At 37.7% G+C, this 23,864-nt stretch overlaps 1 protein-coding gene across 1 annotated transcript in view; it reads right to left on the reverse strand.

Moving 5' to 3' along the window:
• Positions 1-593: 593 nt before the first annotated feature.
• The window catches only part of LOC146003652 (lathosterol oxidase-like), a 43,937-nt gene continuing 20,666 nt past the window's right edge, over positions 594-23,864 (reverse strand). Inside the window, exons 4-6 of the mRNA XM_083142004.1 lie at positions 22,790-22,976; positions 18,035-18,207; positions 594-1,430 (exon numbers count right to left, since the gene is read on the reverse strand). Coding sequence (XP_082998130.1) covers positions 1,233-1,430; positions 18,035-18,207; positions 22,790-22,976 — 558 coding nt within the window. The 3' untranslated portion in view covers positions 594-1,232. The remainder of the gene's footprint in view (positions 1,431-18,034; positions 18,208-22,789; positions 22,977-23,864) is intronic.

Raw genomic sequence — 23,864 nt, forward strand, 5'->3', positions numbered from 1 at the left:
GCTGAAATTACATACTTTTGATGAACTCTGGAACATCCAACAAGTTGTGATGTCCAATCTTCAAGTCATACCACATGAAGACTTGCAGATGTCATTTCAATTGTTAGTCAACCATGCCAATTATTGTACTGGTGCAGGAGGGATGTACTTTGAGTTATAAACAAGCAATGTTCAAATATTTTGTCTCCTTTCCATTTGATAACAACCGTCTTATTACTTAATTGTCAGACTGTGTAATTAAACATACCCTAACGTTCCCATACTTTATATTCCTTTTTGGCAAGCTGGGTAGTGGTAAAACTGAAGAGACAATACACAATGCAAGGCTGTTTTCAATATAGGGTTCAAGTTGTGTAATTTTTAATAAATCTCTAAAAATGGCAATATTGTTTTGACTGTATATTATTTCATACTTGAATTTCTGAATAATAAGTACACAATGATTGGAAAAAAAAAGAAATATGCTATGTACATACAATAAGAATATTTGGATGTAAAAGTAACCTCATTTCAATATATTTCCTTACATACAAAAACATAAATTACATCTACCAGCCACAGACACTGTGGCTCCAGTATGAAAGGCTGCATTTATTTGTGGTCATTTACAAACTAGATGTTTTGCTTCTTGCTTGTCAGGTATCACTTGTGATTTTGGTCTAAAACTTCCTTTAGTAATTGTTTAAAATAGCTAGGCTAATAGAATATTACAGTACCTTCAATCTATGTCTGCAAGTACAATAACATTTCTTCTTATAGTTATTTAGTGCCAAAGTTTAATTTCAATGTACAATGATTTACATTTAAAAAAAAAATTATCCAAAAACATTCCTGATGAATACATGCTCATTATACCAGTGGGAACTGTTCAAAGATACATATTATTAAATGTAATAAGTTTTTTTGCTTATTGATAAAATGAAAATGCTTTATTGCTAGTGGCTGGAAGAAAACATATTTGTTTCTAGCCATGAAAAACATACAAACATTTGTAATCAATTACGATTTGGATCAAAAATAGGAAACTTAATATTACTTCTTTTGTGTCCTGGTTTTGCCATAGAGCAAGGTCCTTTCTTTTTTGAACAGTCTTCTTTTCAGTGGTTTCATACACATTCAAGAAATTACTAGTCCTGAAAAGCAAAGCAGATTGCCTTCAGTAACCTCTGTCCAAAAACCTGACAGACTTAAGAGTTTTTCAGTTATTTCACTAAGCATCAAATATCATATAGTCATCTTGTTTTCTTAATGTCTTTCTCATCCAATGCAAATTCGTGCTTATTTTTTCTGTGTGCCAATGGGTTTTCAGATTGTCGTTCTTTCAGATCTTCTTTTATCTCTTCTTCTGATGCTGCACTGAGAGGCAAACCACGCCCATAAAATATATCTTCCCTATAAATTCGATCCTTCTTTCGGTACGTGTTGTGCAACTGTAAACAGGAAAAGTAAATAATGTTATTGCAACATTTCTCTCCCTTCCATTTGTTTGCATATATATTTAAATGCTGTAATGTGTAACAAGAAATGAATAACTTGACTTTTTTACAGTTGTTACTGTATAAGCTGATAACTAGGGAATGGAACTTTAGGTAAATAAATGTTTTTTCTGCGATAAGATAGATACCCTCGTTTTTGTCCAAAATTCTGATCATAGCCTTACCTGTCAACACAGTAAATTTTATTTTACATAAAAACACATATTTTCCAGTTTTCCATATGTAAATACATATTTTGCGAATTTTGATTTTAAATACATAAAATCGCTCATTTACTTCAGCTACCTCGAAATCCTCGAAGGAGAAATGTTTATTCTCTGCATCTCTTTCATATCGAGAGTGTTAGGTTTGTTTTGTCTTTGAACACACTCTCTGGCAGACTTCTGGCACCTCGACTACGATCCTATTGGGGGAAAATATTACCCCCACTGGATCTAACGCACAAGTGCTAATGTCTAAATGTACAGAATTTTTTGGGAAAAACCAAGGTTTTCAAACGTTGTGCCAAATTGCACGTGACATTTCGTGCTTCAAATACGCAAGAATTGTTTCTTGTGACGTGGAGCAATCTTTCTCACAACAATATAAGATGCTTTTTAGAGATAATCGTCACTGATTTACAATGGAGAATTTGGAAAAACTATGGTTATCCACTGCAACTCTTCCAAGAAATAGCTCACTAAGAGGTAAGCATTTAGAAGCTGATTTCAGGTGTTTAAAATGCATGTAATATTTTGTTTGTTACCAATTTTTTTTTGTCACATATTTTCCTGTTTTTATCACATATTTTCCTGTTTTTGTCACATATTTTCAACATTTATGACACATAAAAAATAAATATTTCTGAGTTTTTTTAGCACATAAAGTTCCATTCTCTACTGATAACATACACCAATATGAACTATGAGAGTACATCTTCTGACTTATTTGCTGTATGTATACATGTAAGAATCCTTTCCTTGTATGCAGAAAAACTGTTAAAAACTTAGGAAGAGATGTAGTTTTTTGCAAGGTACAAATTTTGAAAAAAGTTCCTGAGGAATACTAGACAACGAAGCTTTGTTTATGTTACTATGCTAGATTTTAAATAAATTATTGATCCAGAAAAATAAACTGCACAATATAGGATCAACAAATGTTATTGCATCCCAGGTATTTGTTATATGGAGAGAAAGAACTCCCATTATAAACCCAATATTCAATTAATGATTTGCCTGTAACTCCTGATGAAGAGGACTCTACCCGTTGGTGTCAATTTACATTGATGTTATCCTGTTTCTTGTTTTGTGCATTCTATCAACACTATACACGTTCAAAACATTTTCCAATGCTCACATAGGCTAACAGGGACTGGACCTACAGTTTTAAGTTGGCTCCGAACCACTGTGCAATGGGATTCCAGCTGGGAACAAACCATAAATGTTCCAAAATATCCTTAAGTCTAAGTGAACGAGATACATTTTCACATAAGGTGTGGATTATTTTCAATTCTGTCAACATCCTCTTGAGTATTAGCAAAAGGATGCTAAGTTTCAGGTCTAAGTAGCAAGTGGACATAAAGTTTACTTGAAATATCATTAATAATTAAATTTCAACTCCCATGTATTTGTTGTGCAGAATGAAAACTTAAGTTTTTGTTAATCAGAGCAATGTTCTGGCATTTTCCCTAAAGGCTACGTCTTCTTCTATCTGTCTGCTTTCCATTCATTTGCTTTGGGCAGTTATATCATGGGTGCTCTATGGTTATATTAAGTTATATGTTCCTAGAGTACTTAGCATACGCGGAGTCCTGGAGGGGCCAGGGGGGCTTGGCCCCCATCTTAAAAAAAGACTAAAAAAATAACACATAATTAAGTTCTGTTACTACATTTTTGTTATGAAGCCATACCGCAAATCTTGTTTGGCATGTTGGCATGTGAGGTAATTGCACCGCAATAGCGGGTCTTAGACGATTTGATTGATGTGTACAGTTTGTACAGAAAGAAAAAAACATAAAATTGTGATGCGTTAACAGTTACTGCTGAGGCAACAAAAGAACTTTTCAATTTAATTTTTCTAAAATTTCTGAAGCTTACTATTGTACCATAACTTTTTTAAAGTAATACGAGTATTGTATCAATAACAATTTAATGAAATGCAAAATGAAATAATCGTACTGTTTTGCTTCTTTTAAAACTGACAACCAATATACTAATTAATATTTGTTTACTTAAGCGAGGAAATTTAACATTTTGAAATCTAAAAAACCTAAAACTAAGTGTTTTTAAGTTGTTGTTGTTTCTTTCTTTTTTTTTAATTTCCGGCGGAAGGCCTCCGAACCCCTTATAAACTAGGGGATATTCAATAACCCTCAGGTACATCATATGCTTCTCTCAGAGTCTGCCCCCCCCCCCCTCCAAAAGCAAAATCTCAAACTCTGCCCATGGTACTTAGAAAAGCAATACTTCCTTAAGTGCCAATCCTTATGGGTTAAGTTAAGTTATACGTATCTGGAGTAATTAAAAAAGTAATACTTCCTTAAGTGCCAATGTGAATTTCTAGCTTTTGTACAACCAAAGCCTCCTTGTGCTGAAAACTGGAATACTCATTGTTTTACGCTCAGAATGGAAAGTTTTTATTTTTAGAGAAACATCACATTGGTGATATGGAGGATAACTGACTCAAAATACACTATGTGGAAGAAAGTCATTGGACACCACATGTCAGCGGATACCATCACTTTTCTTGCAATCAATAGGACGTTGGTCCGCCTTTGGCAGTGATAACAGCAGCTACACATTGTGTTTCACTGGCCACAAGGTCATGTAGTACACCGAGTGGGATATTCCACCAATCCTCCTGCAGTACAGTCACCAACCCTGGAAGTGTAGAAGGGCGAGGCGATCGCAACCTCAATTTGCGCTCCAGTTCGTCCTATAGATGTTCAATAGGGTTGAGGTCAGGGCTCTGAGCAGGCCAATTCAGTCAGGTGACATTATTTTCTGCATACCGCTCCGTGGTAGCCCTGGAAACATGACAAGTCGAATTATCATCCTGGAACACATATTCTTCGTTTCCATGGAAACGCTACAACTTGGGGAGCATGGAGTTGTCGAGAATATCTCGGTAGGATGCAGACGTCATGTGGCCATACACCGGTACCAGTGGACTCACGCCATTCCAGCTGAAACAACCTCAGAACATGATGCCACCACCACCATATTTCACTGTGGGCACTACACACTCGGGTAACAGACGTTCTCCGGATAATCGCCATACCCACACTCTCCCATCTGTTGGAAACAGTGTGAAGTGTGATTCATCGCTCCATAGGACCTTCTGCCATTGCAACACCGTCCAGTTTCTCTGCTCTTTACAGCAGCGTAGTCTCTACCGTTTATTGTTTTTTGTTATCAGGGGTTCATGGGCTGCGGCTCGACCATGATAACTGAGTGCATGGGCCTCCTTGCGAAGTGTCTTGGTCGAAACCGTCAAATTGGTCGCACTTTGAAACTATTCTGCAATCGAATGCATTGGACGGGTCCTGTTTTTCCGAATCTCCCTCTTCAGCACTCTGCTGTCCCGGTCGTCCAATTTCGTGGGTCTTCCACTTCGTAGTGCTTTGCTGCAGTGTCCCTTTTCCTTCCACTTCTTGATGACAAAGGCTACAGATGATTTAGGGATCTGTTGGGCATCAGCTATGCTACGTATACTCATGCCTCCTATGGAGCAACCTACTATGATCCCTCTTTCAAACATGCTGAGCTCTTTCCTGTTCGTCATTTTAACAGCGATTGATCTGAGAAGCCTCCTGCTGCCGTATATATACACCCATCTGTACTTTCTTTTCCATGAGGAGTTCGTTTCAGAGTTGAAATCGGGGTGTCCAATGACTTTCTTCCACATAGTGTACATTATTAATAACAAAAATTGGTTTATGGTGTTACTTTTATCAAACTCCAAATAATTTCAAAGTAGTAGTTCTTTTTTCAGTTAAAACAAAGCATCATGTTAGTGAGAAAATTAGTAATTCTTCTTACTTGTATTATAGAACTTCCTTGTTTTATAAGTATGATTTTAGAAGCACAAAAATATTTTTTGCTGCAACTGCAACTTCTATATTTCTGATTTTGAAATAAAAATCCAAAAACTCACTTAACCTAATTCCAGCTGACTCCCATAGTGGTGTGGTTAGCACAGGAGTCCCAGGTTCAAATCCCATTCAGGCCATGGGTGTTCTTTGTTTGTGTCCCTTCATCAATATCATCATATCATCACTATCTTCATCTTTGCAATTAATTAAAAGTGACAGAGAAGCGAAGTAAAATAAATCAAATCAATTACATAATTCATATTGTTCCCTATGGAACATGAACATACAGACTATTTCTTATGATTCAGTAGATCCCATGCTCCCTTTATTTCACACCTTTGGACCAATAACAAAGGAACAAAGAAAATGAAGCATTGAATCCGATTTGTAACCCCAAAAAGTGAAAATCCAGCTTTACGGATATAAAAAAGTTCACAAAATAGACAACACTGTTTCAAACAGCATTAGCCTTTATAGTATTGATTTATTGATTTGGTTTATTTTACTTCGCATTTCTGACACTTTTGACTAATCGCAAAGATGACGATGAGTGATGATATGGTGAATTTAATGAAGGGACACTCACAAAGAACGCCCATTCCTAGGCTGTGATTCAAACCCGGGACCACTGACATTGTAGCATGCTGTGATAACCACTCTGGCACGGAGACCGGCAGCCTTTATAGTATTAGCACTATTTGACAGTAAAAAAAATACTTCTAAACTTACTGTGTGCATATTCCACATGAATGTGTTATTTATTTTTCTCCTTCATTCTTTTTTTTAAATTCCATCAGTTTTTTATTTTATGTTGAATCCTTTATCTTGCTCCCCCCAAAAATCTTATCATTCATGCCCTCAAATCATATCATAATCCCTACAAAGTATTTAATTACGACAGCGCATCTACCGAAAGTATCTTTTTTTTAGCTTTTTGTTACAAATGATGCACCTGCTTTAAAATAAGCAGTATACCAACACTAAGCATTATATTTTAAGTAGTAATGTAATTGATGAATATCGATTATGTCTTGTAATGCAACTGTATTATAAAACATCACATTCACCTCAGTAAAGTGCCAAACTCGCATTGTTGTAACAGTGCTCACTTCTCTCGCAAGAAAATTTTTACATCCATATCCTTGCAGGCTTTCTAGAATATTAATTTAATGGGGGTTTTAATAATTTCTTAAGATCCCGAGATATTTAGTCTTTTCCAGCTTCTCATTTGGCATGTTCGGGGTCGAAAACATGTGGATACCATATCGCTAAATACAGTCTCCAAAATTTAATCTTCAAACTCTCTCTCCACTACAGAAATCCCTTCACAATCTAAGATTTAACACTTTTTTAAAAGCTTCCTATCTCCCCCCTTTAAATTTAATACTCAATCCTACAACCAACTTACTGTTGATATTGAAGAGTGGATATTGCCTCCTTGAAAAAAAAAATATTCTCGGTCTCCACACCAGAATTTCCGCAACAGTTTAAGACAATACTAATATGCAAGAATTGGATATTCCCTCAATTTAATGCTCAATCCCCCTCTAACTAAAATACCCGCCACAATCTAAGATCTAGAGTTGGATAATGCCCCCCCTAAGTTTAATTCAGAATACCCCCAGAACCCACGTGGCAATTAAGGCCAAATATGTAAGAGTTGGATATTTCTCCCTCCCCCATTCGATAATGCCCTTAAACACTTTCTTTTCTTCATCTAATAGATTAAATTTGGTGCATATAAGGTGTAAAATTTTTACATATATTAGGTATGCCCAAATGAAAAGGAGACCTTTGCTGTAGTGGCATTGTATCTAATCGAAAAAGGTAAATATGTTTGCCGATAGATGGTGCGGTGTTTGTCCAAGTTTGCAGGTGTAGCGAACCGCTTCGCCTGCTGTTTCCTCAGTTGGCGAGAGTTGTTTTGCGCAGACGTGTGCATTATGGATTCCTCCAGATCAGCGCAGAGAGCTGCTCCAGGACAATGCTAGGCCACATGTGGCCAAGAAGACCCTCGACCTGATGAGAACACTTCAATGAGAAGTCCTCACACATCCTCCGTACAGCCCCAATATTTCCCCATGTGACTCCCGTATCTTCAGCCCCTTAAAACAATCACTCAAAGGTCAACGGTTCACCTGTGACAAGGAAGGCAGAACACCGTGGAAAACTGGATCCGTAAGCACCCCAGGAGTTTCTACACTGAAGCCATCCACTCCCTTCCTACGTGCTGGGATCAGTGCATCAATATCAATGGCAATTATGTGTAGGTATCATGTTACACATTAACTGTAATTCACATATTATGTAATGCAAATATTCTGTAATATAATATTCTTTAGATATAACCGAAGTCTTCGTTTCATTTGGGCATACCGTATATGTTGAATTTTATATTATTTGAAGGGAAAAAATCCCCCCCAAAATCTCGATGGTGCAGCCTGCACCATAATCCCCCCCCCCCCTGTGGGCATGGCACCCCTGGTGCTTCATTGATTTATCTACACACCCCAACACCCCATATATATATATATATATATTTACAAAAGCCTAATGGTAATTCCCCTCCCCAGATGGAAAATTCTGAATAAACTCCTGTCGTGGTTCGTTACAAACACTATTTCATGTGTTCAGTATCAGTCTGTATACTTGTAACATTGGCAGCAACAAATGGTTAAAACTTGAATGCAACTACATAATAGCCTATGTAGGACATGCCAAAAAAGTCAAAACATGCAATTTTTCATTCTTGTGGCACTTCCTTGCACAGGAACAAGTGGTAAATGTAAAATTTCAAATAAGAAAGCAGGCTTCATGGCAACTTGTTCAAAAGAACTATTTTAAAAACAACTCTGTGGTACAACAGCCATTGAAGGTTAAGGGTTGTAAGAGGTTTTTCTCTGAAGACATGTGGTTAGTGTACGAAGTCCCATAGACAATGTTACCTGGCTTTTACAAGTATACTACAAACAACCTCTTACATCAACAATTTTAAAATATATATTATTCAATATAGCTGCTAAAGAAATGTTCTCCTCTTTCCATGCACTTTTACAGGGTGTTTCAAAATGATTAAAATTTTGGGTGCATCAGCACTTAGGTCATTTTGCATCTTGTTCGTCTGCAAAATGCAGTCCAGGATGTTACATGAAAGTGAGGCTGAACGATAAAGAAACATGCCACGAGAAATACAACATAATCACTGATTGAATATCCTGTGAAATACATTCGAACACAAATCAACGATTGAATATCCTGTGAAATACATTCGAACACAAATCACCGATTGAATATCCTGTGAAATACATTCAAACACAAATCACCAATTGAATATCCTGTGAAATACATTCAAACACAAATCACCAATTGAATATCCTGTGAAATACATTCAAACACAAATCACCAATTGAATATCCTGTGAAATACATTCGAACACACATTTTTTTTTTTGAACGGCTCAGTAGCTCAGTAGTTATAAATTCTGTCGCAAGGTAGCAGGTTGACCAGTTGCAAATTGGCTGCCAGTGGTGAGGAGAAAGCATTTTGCTAGAGTAAGTCAGTAATGAGCATGTAACATCAGTTTCATACACGGTTTTCATAAAGATCGACCAGCAAATAACTCTATTAGATCCACCGCATTAGTGATGTGGTGCATATTATTGATGAGATCATTCTGAAACGTGTCTGGATGGAGTTAGATTACCATATTGACATGTGCAGAGTAATGAAGCGTGTCCACATTAAGCATTTGTAAGTTAACTTCGGGATAGCCATTGGCACTTAAACTTGGACAGTTATACTACATATGTGTGAAGTTGTATCTTATTTTGACAATTTATGAATAAAATATAACGGGTTGAAATCGTTCACATCATTTTGAAACACGGTGTATAATGAGCTGATGTCATAGAAGTGGAAACAATAATGGATGCAATCGCTACAAGTACAAGCAATAGCTCAAGGAAAGTTTGTTTTGAGTCTACTTCAGGCTCAGATAAGCTAATTGAGACTGGACCTACAGTTTAAAATGGGATCCAAACTAGGGATGGCCAAATGGATCCGGATCCGAAAAATCCGGATCCGTTCGGATCCAGATCCAAAAGTTACAGATCTGGATCTGACTCCGAAAATTCCAGATCCGGATCCAGGTCTGAAAGTTTCGGATCCGGATCCGAGAGTTTCATATCTCAATCCCATTATAATATTAACACACCTTAAAAGGTATTATGATCTTCGATTACAAAGAAATTTTTCATTAGTTAGTCCTACAAGAATTTGTTTCAAGTGTTGTTCCTAAAATACTTTGCTACGCATCGGCTAACACACTCGTGCACAAAAATAATCTTACTTGTTTAACATAAAATGTTAGAGGTGATTTTGTAAATGCCATTGAAACGAATATGTATTCATTCGAATGTATTGGAAATGGAAACACACATAAATGCGAGACATTCCATTCCAGGATGAAACGATTAACACATATAACAAGATAGAAATGTTATACAAAAATTATACAATTGTTCTACAGTTACAGTTTTACAAATTAAAATAAAACATTATAATATATGCAGTGTTATATAATTACAAAGTGTAAGACTAACAAGGGAGGTTATCTAAGTGTCCCCCTCCGATTTCCATGAAATTTGGCAGGTGTATAGTGGGGTCCAATGGAAGAAATACGTGCTTTTTGTTTCAGCTAAAAAACGGTTTTAGGGGGCAAACCCCCTCAAATGTCAAGATGAGGACAAATTGAAGTGAGGATCTGACCCCTGTGTCCCTCCGATTTCCATTAAACTTGGCAGGTGTATAGTGGGGCCCAAAGGAAGAAATACGTGTTTTTTTTGTTTCAGCTAAAAAACGGTTGTAGGGGGCAAAACCCCCTCAAATGTCAAGATGAGGACAAATTGAAGTGAGGATCTGACCCCTGTGTCCCTCCGATTTCCATGAAACTTGGCAGGTGTATAGTGGGGCCCAATGGAAGAAATACGTGGTTTTTTTTGTTTCAGCTAAAAAACTGTTTTAGGGGATCAAAACCCCCTCAAATGTCAAGATGAGGACAAATTGAAGTAAGGATTTGACCCCTGTATCCCCCTCCGATTCCCATGAAATTTGACAGGTGTATAGAGAGGCCCTATGCCCCCTGTTTCTTCCTATGCCATATTTACGTGGTTTCGGGGTCAGATCCCCACTTCAAATTCTCCTCATCTTGACATTTGAGGGGGGGATCTATACTAGGGTGGATCGAAAAACCGTTTTTTTCGAAATCGGTCTGCGGCTAGTGCTTAACGTTTGTGGTTGGTGGTCCTTATAACCCGTAAAAAATTCCAACTTGATCGGATAATATCTTCAGGCTGCGCTTTTTAGTCAAAATTTTAAATTTTTATGAAAAAATGTCAAAAATTTGCAATTTTTCCTGATGGTTTCTCGATGATTCTGGAGTGATTTAATGGCAAAAAATTACATATATTGCTTGTATGTTGCTTAATATTAACGATTTAGTGTGTTTGAATCAGGGAAAATGGTTTCTTATTTCGCCAAAATTCGTCAAAAAACGACAAATAAACAGAAATGTTACGGATGTTGGGTAGGCAATAACCCGCTATAATTACTCGACCCCACCGACTTAAATTTACCAAAAACTATAAGGTTATAGGAAAGGAAGTAAACTGCAGCTCTTAGTTCTTCGACTAATCGACTATCCAGCACTCACCACGAGGAGGTGTCTGCAATCGAGCGCCGCCTGCCCACCCACCCAGGTAGACTGGCCTATTTAGGTTTTAAAGTCCGCTTTGGTATCAAACTTTGGTAATATTTTCCTGTCCTCCAATCGACCTCTAATATAGCCATCTCGGGAGTCATAACCATACAGCATATGTCTTAAGAGCAAGTGATGGATTTGACGTTGCTACATACAGCAATTCATGCAGCAGTTACATCTTTGACGCACCGTTCCACTGCCTGGCTATGGCACGGCACGTCAAAAAAAGTCTGCAGTTTTCCTAGGGAATCGTCTCTTCCTGCTGCGATCTCTTCTAAGTCTTCATTCGTAAGTAAGAGTGCTACTGGAGGCGATGTTATTTTTTATTTTCCCCAGTGCAGTAAATCTGTGTAATCTTTGGCATTAAAGTTAATCACTGGGGGAGAAAATTTTCTAGTGGTGTTGTTTGGTTGGCTTTGGTTTTTTCTTGCTTCCAGGATCTTCTTCGCCACGTTTTAACGTACATTTGGACGACTGTCTGCCAACATACCAACAAGTATGTTTTCTGGATGCCCCTAGAAAGCATGATTTTGAAGACGTTCATAGAGAAAAGTCATGGGTAAGACTCCATTTTCTGCAATGTTAGCCACAGGTATTTTGACGCGTCCTTGATAGTTCCATTGCATTTGATGTAAAACCACATGGGAGCGTAAACTTTAACGACAAATTCTGTCAATGTCTTAAGAGCAAGTGATGGATTTGACGTTGCTACATACAGTCGAAAGATGCACCCTGCAAGAGTCAGCCATCCAGCATGGTGAATGGGCCCAGGAAGACACATCACAAGATCATTTGGACACACTCCACTGTTTGCAGCCTGGCACATTTTGTAGAAGTAAGCCTGGTCTGTGCTGAGAACATCAACGTCAATATCAGGAAGAACTGCTTCAATTTTTTCGAACTGGACGATGGGCCGGTCTTGGCAGGTAGACAAGCTCTTTCCTACGTCGCCATGAAATCCCTTCCGGCCTTATGTCTTGCCGTCAATTTTCTCAAAAATGTGTCTTAGGGGCAGTTCATTAGAATGCAATTGACACACAATCCATTGGAGAGGACGCTGAATATATTCTTCTAAACGCGAGATGATGCCGGTGTGATTCCCCGTGTTCTTCCTTTCTCCGTCGGATACTATGCACGACAATTCCGTCAAATCTAAGCCTTCTTCGCAGAGAAAGTTCCAAATAGCAGCAGTTGCTCCTTCTGCGTCAACAAAGTAGAATCTTTCCTTCCATCAAAGTACAGCGACAAAATGTTCTTGTTCTGGGGACATTGTTGTCCCTGTGGTGTTTGTCGCGTTCGTGAGCGCTGTCGCCTGACATTGTTTCTGTCTATAACAATGTTAAATTTCACCTTTTGAGGTAGTGTTTTATCTATATCACTCAGAAGACTTGACGCCAAATGTGTATCTACTCTGTCTGACACACCACGCCTCTCACATGCACGCGAAAACGAACTCAGATTGACCCTGGTCTGACTATTTGTTCCCGAGTTAAACTTTTTCTTTTGCGGAATTAATTCTCCATCTTCATCATCGCCAGGTAAGTCTTCCTTGTCTTCGACATTTTCAGCTTCGTCCACTTGCCGCACTTCTGAAAATGAAAAAAATCACACGGGCGATGGGAGCACTAGGGTGACGGAAGAAGAGTCCTACAGGTGCAGGATATAAGCAACGCACGTTCTGGTGTCATTAATGTATTTGCATCTACCTTTTCATGGCAAGTGTTGGATAGTCGATTAGTCGATAAACTAAGAGCTGCAGTTTACTTCCTTTCCTACAACCTTATAGTTTTTGGTAAATTTAAGTCGGTGGGGTCGAGTAATTATAGCGGGTTATTGCCTACCCAACATCCATAACATTTCTGTATATTTGTCGTTTTTTGACGAATTTTGGCGAAATAAGAAACCATTTTCCCTGATTCAAACACACTAAATCGTTAATATTAAGCAACATACAAGCAATATATGTAATTTTTTGCCATCAAATTACTCCAGAATCATCGAGAAACCATCAGGAAAAATTTCAAATTTTTTACATTTTTTCAAAAAATTTAAAATTTTGACTAAAAAGCGCAGCCTGAAGGTATTATCCGATCAAGTTGGAATTTTTTACGGGTTATAAGGACCACCAACCACAAACGTTAAGCACTAGCCACAGACCGATTTCGAAAAAAACTGTTTTTCGATCCACCCTACTGTATACACCTGCCAAGTTTCATGGAAATCGGAGGGGGAGACTTAGACCTCCCTTGTAAGTGTATTAATTAATTACAAATCGCGCACACACACACTATATATATATGTGTATGTATGTATATTATATATATATGTACATATATTAGCATGTAACAATATGTTATAAACACATTCTTAATTTCCAAAGACGTGCATGTGGGATGGCAAAACGGATCCGGATCCGAAAATTCCGAATCCGGATCTGAAAATTCCGAATCCGGATCCGAAAATTCCGAATCCGGATCCGAAAATTCCGGATCTGAAAGTTCCGGATCCACAGATCCGGATCCAAAAAATTTTAGGATCTGGAACCAACCGGATCCGGATTTTGGATCCGGCAGGATCCAGATCTGGCCATTCCTAATCCAAACCACTATGTTCCTCCATCAGCTATCAAATCCGGAATTCTTATTTCAAGGGAACAGCATTCCTACCAGTTTGCTATCAAGGAGGGAAGCATATTGGGTGATGCCTCATTTCATAGGTTTCATAATGAGAAACAAATTTGGTAGGAAATATGTTTTGATAGCATTATTTTGAAGAAATGATCCTTTTCTTTCCTTGCCCATTCTGCATGCATAACTTTATAAGAGGCTACTATTCTTGACAAATTTTATTCTTTTTAGGTATATGGTTTCACTAATTGATTCTGTACATCTTTACACATTTATGCATTGTTTACATTACATTATTAGCCAATCGTATACCACCATAGGTGTGTTTATTAGTGGTGTATGCTGAGTTTAAGGAGTTTTTAAGATGTGAGCTATCAGTGTTTCCAACTTTTCAAAAACATTGGATGGGCTGGACTCAGCAATTTGTTGTGTAAATTTGTACAATACATAACACATGTCGTAAGCCCTTCTCCACCCTTACTTTCACAATAACGATATGACCACTGACACTGTAAATAATGTAGAAAAATGACAAGTATCGAACTGGAGATCTAACAGTTATTAAATTGTGGGAATTCTTTAAGTGTATAATTATGAAATGTTTGTTTTGTTAAATGTGGGGATTTTACAATACAAGACAAATTACTGGGTGGGTCGTGCCCCACAGGGTTACATAAGTTGCTGCCATTGTAGGCTATCACACCATCCTGAAGACTATTTCTTATTGAAATGAGCAATTTTATCCACATTTCCTGATACATTTCATCTCTGGGTTTCATAAATAGCCTAGCTAAGTTGATGTGAATAGCGTGCAGTATTCTCAAGGCAAATAGCTTGCAGATTTTATCTAGGCATTGTTATCCCTGAATGTGCCCCGTGGCAGAATGGTTAGCACATCGTGCCACGATGCAAGGGGTCCCGGGTTCGAATCCTGGCTTGGACATACATGTTTGTGAGTATCCATTCATCAATTTCATCATATCATCACTCGTCCCCATCTTTGCAAATTAGCCAAAAAGTGGCACGCAAAGCGAAGTGAATATCAATCAATATTTTCCCTGGAAACAATAGTATTTTTGCTCAAAAATAATTTTATTCATGAATTCCCAAATCCATTCTAATGATTTCTGTCTATACCTGTAGCCATGTTATAAATGTGGTCTTTTAACTAAGGAGTATTCCAAACAATTTTTTTGCATTGGAAAAGTATTTCTTGGTATTCTAATCTCAACTGGAAAATTGCTTCATCCACATTGAATTATCCCTTTTGGCTTCTAAGCAACAGTTGTGGTAGCTCAGTTGTTAAGGCGAGGAGGGACAATTTCCCCTTGGTCTTTCTCGCTGGGGCAGCTGCTGATCACTGTTGCCAACTTCGCTCTTTTGGAGCCAAATGTGGCTCCTTCGTTCACTCGTTTGACTGTGAACTGTGGCACCCGCCCTCTGCCCCACCATGATGCCACCACTGGCTCCGGCCCAAAAATACCAACTTTTGCCATGAGTGTACATTTTGCACGTGACGTGATATTCGTATAGCTATAGGCTGCGTCACCCACCTTTTGTTTCCTCCCCCATGTATTTTTATATATAGCGCTGTGGCTAAGATGAAGATGACAATTTTGTTATCCGGGAACCCTATATTTTCGATTTTATATTAACATCATTGGATTATTGAGATGGGTGATGCCGCCAAATCTAGGCGGTGAAAAATAAGAAGAAATAATTACCATCACTTTAAAGCTAACGGTAATAGCAGCACCCCTACCCCTCTGACAACTAAAATTACCCTAGTAGGCACTTTATGCAGCCTTCGTTAATCTAGCTCCTTGGAAGTACTCTTTAGCTATATGGATGGTGAAATTTAGCTCTATTATGCACATCAGGTTTGGCAACACTGCCAGGATGGCCGTAGGAGGCAAGGAGAAATGCACTAGGCTTATGGGACCATTATTTTATTCGTTCTCTCGGGAATATCAAACATCCGATGACGTAGAAAAGTACATGGACGGAAAAAGGACACGTAGAACTATGTCATAGCAGTAGGAAAAGTCGAAACTCCCATTTCATGAGCCGTAACTTGAAGTTGAAGTTGATGTCCCATAAGGAATACATGGGATTCGGTAAATACTAATTCATCATATTTTTCAAAACTCGTATAAGGCTTAATAATCAACTTAGGAAACCGCTTCCACTTGCCACATGGGGAGAAATTCATACTCTTCATTTCTGCCGGAGATCTTTTTAGTAGCATTGCTCATTCCGACGATATTGGAATAAATGCTTGCCTGGTGCGTAATTGTCCCTCTTCGCCTTAAGTCATCTGAATACCATGCAAGAGACCCAGGTTCGATCATGGTGGGGGAGAACTGGGATTTTTTTCCACCTGTTCAAGCAGCTCCGGCGCCCACCCAGCATTGTATAAAGTGGGTACCTGGAGGAAACTCTGTGAGGGGGAGGAGGTAAAGGCAGCCAGAGGCGTGGTGCTGTTCATGCCACCCCCACCTCTAACTGTGATCAAGAAAGTGTGGAGCTCTAACTCCACACCCCTTATATGCCTTCATGGTGTGGTGCAAACCACAGGGGAGCACTTTACCTTTTTCCTTTACTTCTAATCTTAGAATATTATTTTGTGATCAATCAATCTGGTGCCGGACCCTGTGGCTGAGTTGTTAGCACATCGGGCTGTGATGCCAAGGGTCTCGGGTTCGAATCCTGCTCGGGCTTGGTTGTTTGTGAATGTCCATTCATCAATTTCATCATTTCATTACTCATCTCCATCTTCGCACATTAGCCAAGAGGCACAAAATGCGAAGTAAAATATACTAAATCAATCAATCAAACAATCAATCTGGTGCTCTAAGTGGAAATTCCTGTGGAGGGATGCTTAGTAATGTTTGGGTATAGGTGGGGGGATGCTTACATGATTCATCATGGAGAGGGTAAAGCAAATGGGGAGATGCTTTCGCAAAATATTCTAGCTTGGGGAGGGAGGTACTTTGTGCAAACTGGTGTGATAGCAACACACAAGTTTGCCTGTTTAAGCACAGAATCAATCAGGTGCATATCCACGGGGAGGGTGATGGGAGCAATCCCCTCTCCCAAGCACCTGTACTAGGTTTTTGTACACATCATATTTAATCCATATTTTATTTGTATCTCAATACTGTATGTGTAAGCTATTCTTTATTTCATTGGTGTGGAACATTATGGATGGTTATTATGGATATTTTGTAAATATTGTAATAGCAAATGCCAATTATTATTATTATTTGTTCCTAATTTTCTTTAAAGTATTCTGGTAATAATCTACATTTGAAATCAAAATTAAATATATAAATGCTTTATGTATATTTTTACATTTTCCTGGCTCAACAGTTGTGACACAATCGTAGAGAAAATGTCTTTGTTTCTTCATTTCCCCACTTTTTGTACTATATTTATATCATTAGGTTTATCACGACAACGGAAAGATATAATAATGATGGAAGAAAATAATAAACATTCTTCATATATGTGGAATTTGAATTTTAGTAACCCTATTTTCACCCTGTGCACGTTAATTCCCATATACCACATAGTAATGCTATATTGTTCATATGAAAATTATGTAAATATTGATGAAGATGTTTTCTCGAGATATCGACCAGGTGATTTCCAGATAGGTTTCCGAGATCCTGAGGAAACCTCTTCATCATTAACCTGAAGGAAAGCTTCAAGGTTGATTGATTTGATTTATTTTGCTTTGCTTTTTGTGCCACTTTTGGCTAATTTGCGAAGATGGGGATGAGTGATGATATGATGAAATTGATGAATGGACACTCACAAACATCCATACCCAGGCTGGGATTCGAACCCGGGACCCTTGACTTTGTAGTGTGATGTGCTAACCACTCTGCCACCATTGGGCAGGAAAGATTCAAGAATTATTTCATATGTAACTATTGGTTAGAATGGACCAAGTGCCATTCCGCCACTGGAACCAATTAATATTGTTAGCATTCAAAATTTAATAACATTTACTACAGTTAATGCAACATTTCTGACAATTTGGACTCAAGAAATAACATCAGTGAAAGATACTTACCCAGTCCCATATCTCTGTGTTGAAACCAAAGTTAACATGAAAATACTGATGATGGTTGTCATGGAAGATAGCATCTGGTTGCCACGGTTGCCACCATTGTCTTTTGAAATTGATTCCTGAGTGGTCAATTATTCCATGATAGTAAACGTACAATGGAATGGCACATGTTGGAACTAGAGAAAAAAAATATATGAATAGGTGCAAATATTGGGTAAAAGCTGCAAGGAGTAATATTCAATGTTTCTTTGTAGCTATCAAAAAAATTAATTTACACCACAATTTTTAATTTTTTACATGTATTTGAGCTTTATCACACAAAAACGAATACATGGCATAAAAATGTGAAATCCAACAGTATAAGGAAGAACAGGTACTTCTTCCACTCATGGTGGAATCGTTAAAATTACTCAGCAAAAGTACAGAGTCACGGGCGTCCGGAAGGAAGTTGGGCAAGGAGGGCCATGCCCCCCCCCCCCCCGGAAAATGAAAGTCAACCAAAAATTATGTATTTCACACATATGATTTCATTTTAGCCACAATAATATGTGTTAATTATTGCATTGACACCATAAATTCAAATTTAAGCAATGTTTTTTTTAGGGAACTACACTCTTTGGGGGAAAATGTGACTTGTTTGCCCCACCCTGGAAAAAAATACCTTCCTTGCCCCTCCCTGGAAAAAATCCTGCGGATGTCCATGTACAGAGTAAATACAGCTTAAAACTATATTAAAAGAACAATTCAGAACTTACATCACACAATGCTTTCATAGTTTTAGCATTTGTTACACGGAATTATTGTAAAGGAACTCTATGTTCTCATGATTTTATTGTGAGACAAGCTTTTATTCGAATAGTGCAGCAGGTTGCTGGTTCCACACGTCCAGGATGGTGAACAATACCATTGTCGAATATTGCGATGGAACTACACAATGCAGTGCATGAGCATGAATGTGCATATCCCAAAGTGAATTTGACTTGCTCATTGATGAAGAACAAGATCATAGGTCCATTTTGCTTTGTGGAATCAACTGTGAATGCAAGTAGCTATGTGGATATGTTGCAGTTGCATGCCATGCCTCAAGTTCCTGGGTGTAATGGATGACCTTCTGCTCAGGCACCCAAAAGTCAACCTGACTTTCCACACAGGACAGCTCAGTAACTGCTGCTAGTAAACCAATGAGGCTCTGGCACCTGGATCTACAGCCAGCATAATCATCTGTGGAGTTGTGTTGTCCTGCATTTGTCCTTGTGTGTACTGATTACCCCTTTACAACCTCAGCTTTTAATAGGTAAGGATATTTTAGTCCTTCCCGATAGTTGTAGTTCTTTTTAAGTAATGAAAGAATGAGTAGTTTAAGTTAGAAAGTTTTTTAACTGACCTATTTTATATTCTTAATTTGATTCTTTTTTTTATTTTGATTTGCTATATTTTACTTTGCTTTTTGTGCCACTTTTGGCTGATTTGCGAAGATGGAGATGAGTGATGACATGATGAAATTGATGAATGGACACTCACAAACATCAATGCCCAGGCCGGGATTCGAACCCGGGACTCCTAGCGTCGTAGTGCGATGTGCTAACCACTCTGCCACAGGAGCCGGCAGGCATCTCCTTAATTTTGTTTTACTTAGTTAAGGGGCAACAAAATAGCCTGTGCACTGAATTGCGCATAATTTCAACATCAATCAAGCAAGCCTAATTATAATCATAATCTATATTCATACGTTGACCCATTTTTTCATGGGTATGGATTTCGTCCAGATACATGAAAATATAAGGTATGGTATACAAGCAATTACAATATAAGAACAAAAGATTTTTACATGCTGCACATATGTGATAAAAAAATAAAAAATAAATTGTACATCACATTCACAATATTAAGAACAATGATAATAATGATACCTGTATAATATATATATATATATATATATATATATATATATAAAGTGCATGCATGACTTTCTTTTTATTTTCTTATTTATTAGAGAGTTATATTGTTCCTTCTATGGTATTATGACATTTCTTTGTCTACTTGATATTTGTACCCAATCTAGTTTATAGTTTATTGATGTCATACAGAGCTCTGTCTGTGAGGTATTTCTTGATTAGGGGAGTGATATTTTTTAGCCAAGGGGAAGGTTGTTGTGGAATTTTATGCCTGCAGAATGTGGTGATCTGTCTGTCAGAGTTAATCTGTTAATCTGGATATGGAAGTTTTGTCTTTGTCTTGTATTATGTTCATGAATTTCTTCATTTCTTATTTGAGTCTTGTCATTAAGTACATAGATAATAGATTTGTAAACCCCGAGCGAGTATACAGTCATAATTTTGTTTTTGCGAAAGGCAATTCTGCAAGTGGATCTGGATGGTATTTTGCATATAAGTCTAACAGCCTTCTTCTGTAATGTGAATACTCTTTTTGTATGTACGTGAGCTGCTCCTCCCCAAGCTGTAATACAGTATTTTAAGTGAGGATAAATAAGACCATAGTACAGGTTCATATTGATTTCCTTAATATTATATTGTGAAAGGATTTCCAATAGGTTGCATCAGCAAGTTAATGCAATCTGCCATTACATACATAATGGAATGTAAACCACAAATAGAGGAGGTGGCGGCAGGGGTGGCTTTTACTACTACTACTAGTCATGAAAGTGAAATATTTATGATATGTCTTTGCCAGATGATTGATTGATTTGGTTTCTTTTACTTTGCTCTTTTGCCACTTTGCTTAATCGCAAAGTTTACATCAATACAAAATAATTTTCCCCCTATAAGCTTATCATCCCGCTTCTGGGAAATCAACCCCTCGTCCAAGATATGCATATCAATATGGATATTTAGGACTACCAAACGAAAGATAAAACATGGGATAAACTTGTCATCCTGAAATGCCTGGTGCCTGCTGACCATCCACCAACAGGAGACAAATTTAGTTCAAGAAGTTTCTCTTTTCCTCTTCTCTATTGTTTACAATAATTAATGTAACAAAGGATGGACTTTTGTATGGACTTTTTTTTGGTGTGTTCCACCTATGTCACAAACTGTCGCATTGTGGTTTCGACTAGCCATGATTGAGGTCAGTTCTTGTACGCATATGGAATTCAAGCAGACAGGCGGGAAATACTAACAGTGACAATCGTGGTTTAAAACAAACATGGAGTTGGTGCATATATAACAAACACTATTTGGTTGATATTTCCTAGCAAATGACAAATTAAATTGGCCGCAAACATGGTGTCTGCATTCATCCTGACTTCACATGAAACCTACCTATAGTGTACGAAATAAATAAAATAGATGTCCAGTGCTACAGCAGGAACTGATTTCTGGCACCAAACTGATTTTCGGGAACACTGGCTCACTTTAAGCACTGGTTCTGAGGAATTTCCTAGACCATGAGTTATGTGGATGCTGAACTGGGAGAACCTGGAACATTACTCTTCTTCATTTTTTCTGTTTAGTTTTGTAAAGTGTAAATTTTACCAAACAAGATTACATGATGTTCTTGATCTGCAATGCTGTCAAGCACATAGGATATTGAATACAGGTTGGTCATGTGTTATACCACTAATAGTGTGCATATTGAGATGTATTAGATAAGTAAAAACTTTGCTCGAGCTACTGTGTAATTAGAAACACTCTCGGGATAAATTTTTATAAATTTTCAAGGTAACATTTTTTGTTTCATTATATCATTGCACCATCCCACACCGTAATCGTTTGGTCTGAGACATCAGGCTTTGGGCTCTGGTTATGGGACACGCACAGGTTCAAGTCTCCTGGGAAAAGCTTATGACTTTTCTCCCAAGATTTCAGCCTTTGTATGAACTGGTGGCCACCCACCATCGTGAAGAAATTGCGGAGCTATGAATGAGTAGCATTACCTTGTCATGGAAACCTACAACAACCACCTTTGTTGTGCTGGCCACACATCACCCCATAACCTCTGCAGGTGAAAGTGAGGCCAGTAGTCGGTAGGTAGGCCCTGGTCATCAAGGGCTGTTGCATCACAGGAGGTTATTTATATCATTGCACCAATGTCAAAACCATGAATGTGAAAATTTTTACTATTTCACCTAGTGCAGTTTCTAACTACTTTTTGTTGATAGATTCCTATGCTAACTTACGTAACATAATAAAGAACCATAAGTAGGCACATATTTTAAAAATTAGGGTACATTTTTCCAAACTACATAAATTTTTCAGCAAAAAATACAGGCTCAACCAGGACTCGAACCTGGATCTCTGGCATACCATGCCATTGCTTTACCAATGAGCTACCGAGCCAGTCTGGATTTGCCTGATTTTTTGCTGTCACTGCAAGTGCTGCCGCAACAGAATATGCTGCCTTTGAAACACTGTAGATGCTGTAAAACAGCAACAACCAAAAATCAGACAAAGCCAAGCTGGCTCGGTAGCTCAGTGATAGAGCAATGGCAGGGTATGCCAGAGACCCAGATTCGAGTCCTGCTTGAGCCTGCATTTTTTACTGAAAAATACGTAGTACATCTCCTGTGTGTGCCTAATTTAATTTTTTTTTTTTCCAAATGTAAAATCTGCCTTTTTTCTGGGACCTTTAAAGTGCTTCATCTGAAAAGGAAGATTTAGCACATTCGTGATTTTGGTATTGGTCCTACAGAATATTTAAGTTGATCACCCTGCAGATTTGTACTAAATATAATATATCGAGCATACATATAAGGCAAGTCTTAATATAATTAGAAAATGAGTAGAAGGAACTGCTTACCCCAGTGCATAGGAATTGTGAACATAGGTAGCACAAGCACAGAGAGTTGTAGATGAACAAATTCAACTGGATGAATGGCTGTCACTGAGAAAGCTGTAGGTTGTTTGTATTTGTGATGTAGTTTGTGGAAATGCTTGTACAAAAATGGAGTATGATACCACCGATGAAGAATATATGTTATATAATCCTGGAAGAAAAACAAATTGATTCATTAATTTATCTTTTAATGTACACACATGAATATTCACACACAAACTGAAAGACAATATTCAGATGCAAAGGATTTAATTTATTCATAATTGGGAAAAGAGAGACGCGGTAGTATATAAATACGGAGAAACTAGTACTCACTCTTATCCGCAAAAAAACAGCTTCGCGGATAAAAGTGAGTACTAGTTTCTCCGTATTAATATTTAATTTATATTATGCAGTTTCACTCTCTATGGATTGGGAAGCATCAGTGATTGATTACCTGACAAGACTTCACCTTATATTCACCAAACATTTTTCACTTCAAGCAACGCCTATCAGATCACATTATGTTAGTACTCTATGGAAACAGATTCTTCCGACAGCAGATAAACGGACATGATGAAACCCTGAGATTAACCCTTTTGCTTAATTCATGCATGAATGGTGTTTAAAGATAGCAAAATATATATCTAAAGCATCCATTCCTAATAGCAGACCTGTGGGGGGACTTGGGTATCCTTACCAACAAAGGTAAAGTTTCATATCTGCCAGGGATGAGTTCATCAACCCCCCGCTCCACCCCCCATTAACAAAATTTAAGACAAATATGTCCATTAGATTTTTAAACTTGAACTTATTCCTTTTCTCATTTCACTGTTTTGAGTTTCACGCCTGACTATTGTGGAACTGATTGCCAACTTTGTGTTTTAAGTTTTGTTATACTCTTGGCTAAAATAGAGTTAACGTTTAATATATTTACTGGAAAACCTTCATAGAACTTATTTAAGCATTGCCACATTATATTCTTCCAAAATAATATGCAGCTGATGAACTGTTACATATATGCACTGTTATATATATGCACTCTACAAATGTTAATTTA

This window comes from Lepisma saccharinum, chromosome 20 (assembly GCF_977018435.1).
Source record: "Lepisma saccharinum chromosome 20, izLepSacc3.1, whole genome shotgun sequence".
NCBI classification, from domain to species: Eukaryota; Metazoa; Arthropoda; class Insecta; order Zygentoma; family Lepismatidae; genus Lepisma; species Lepisma saccharinum.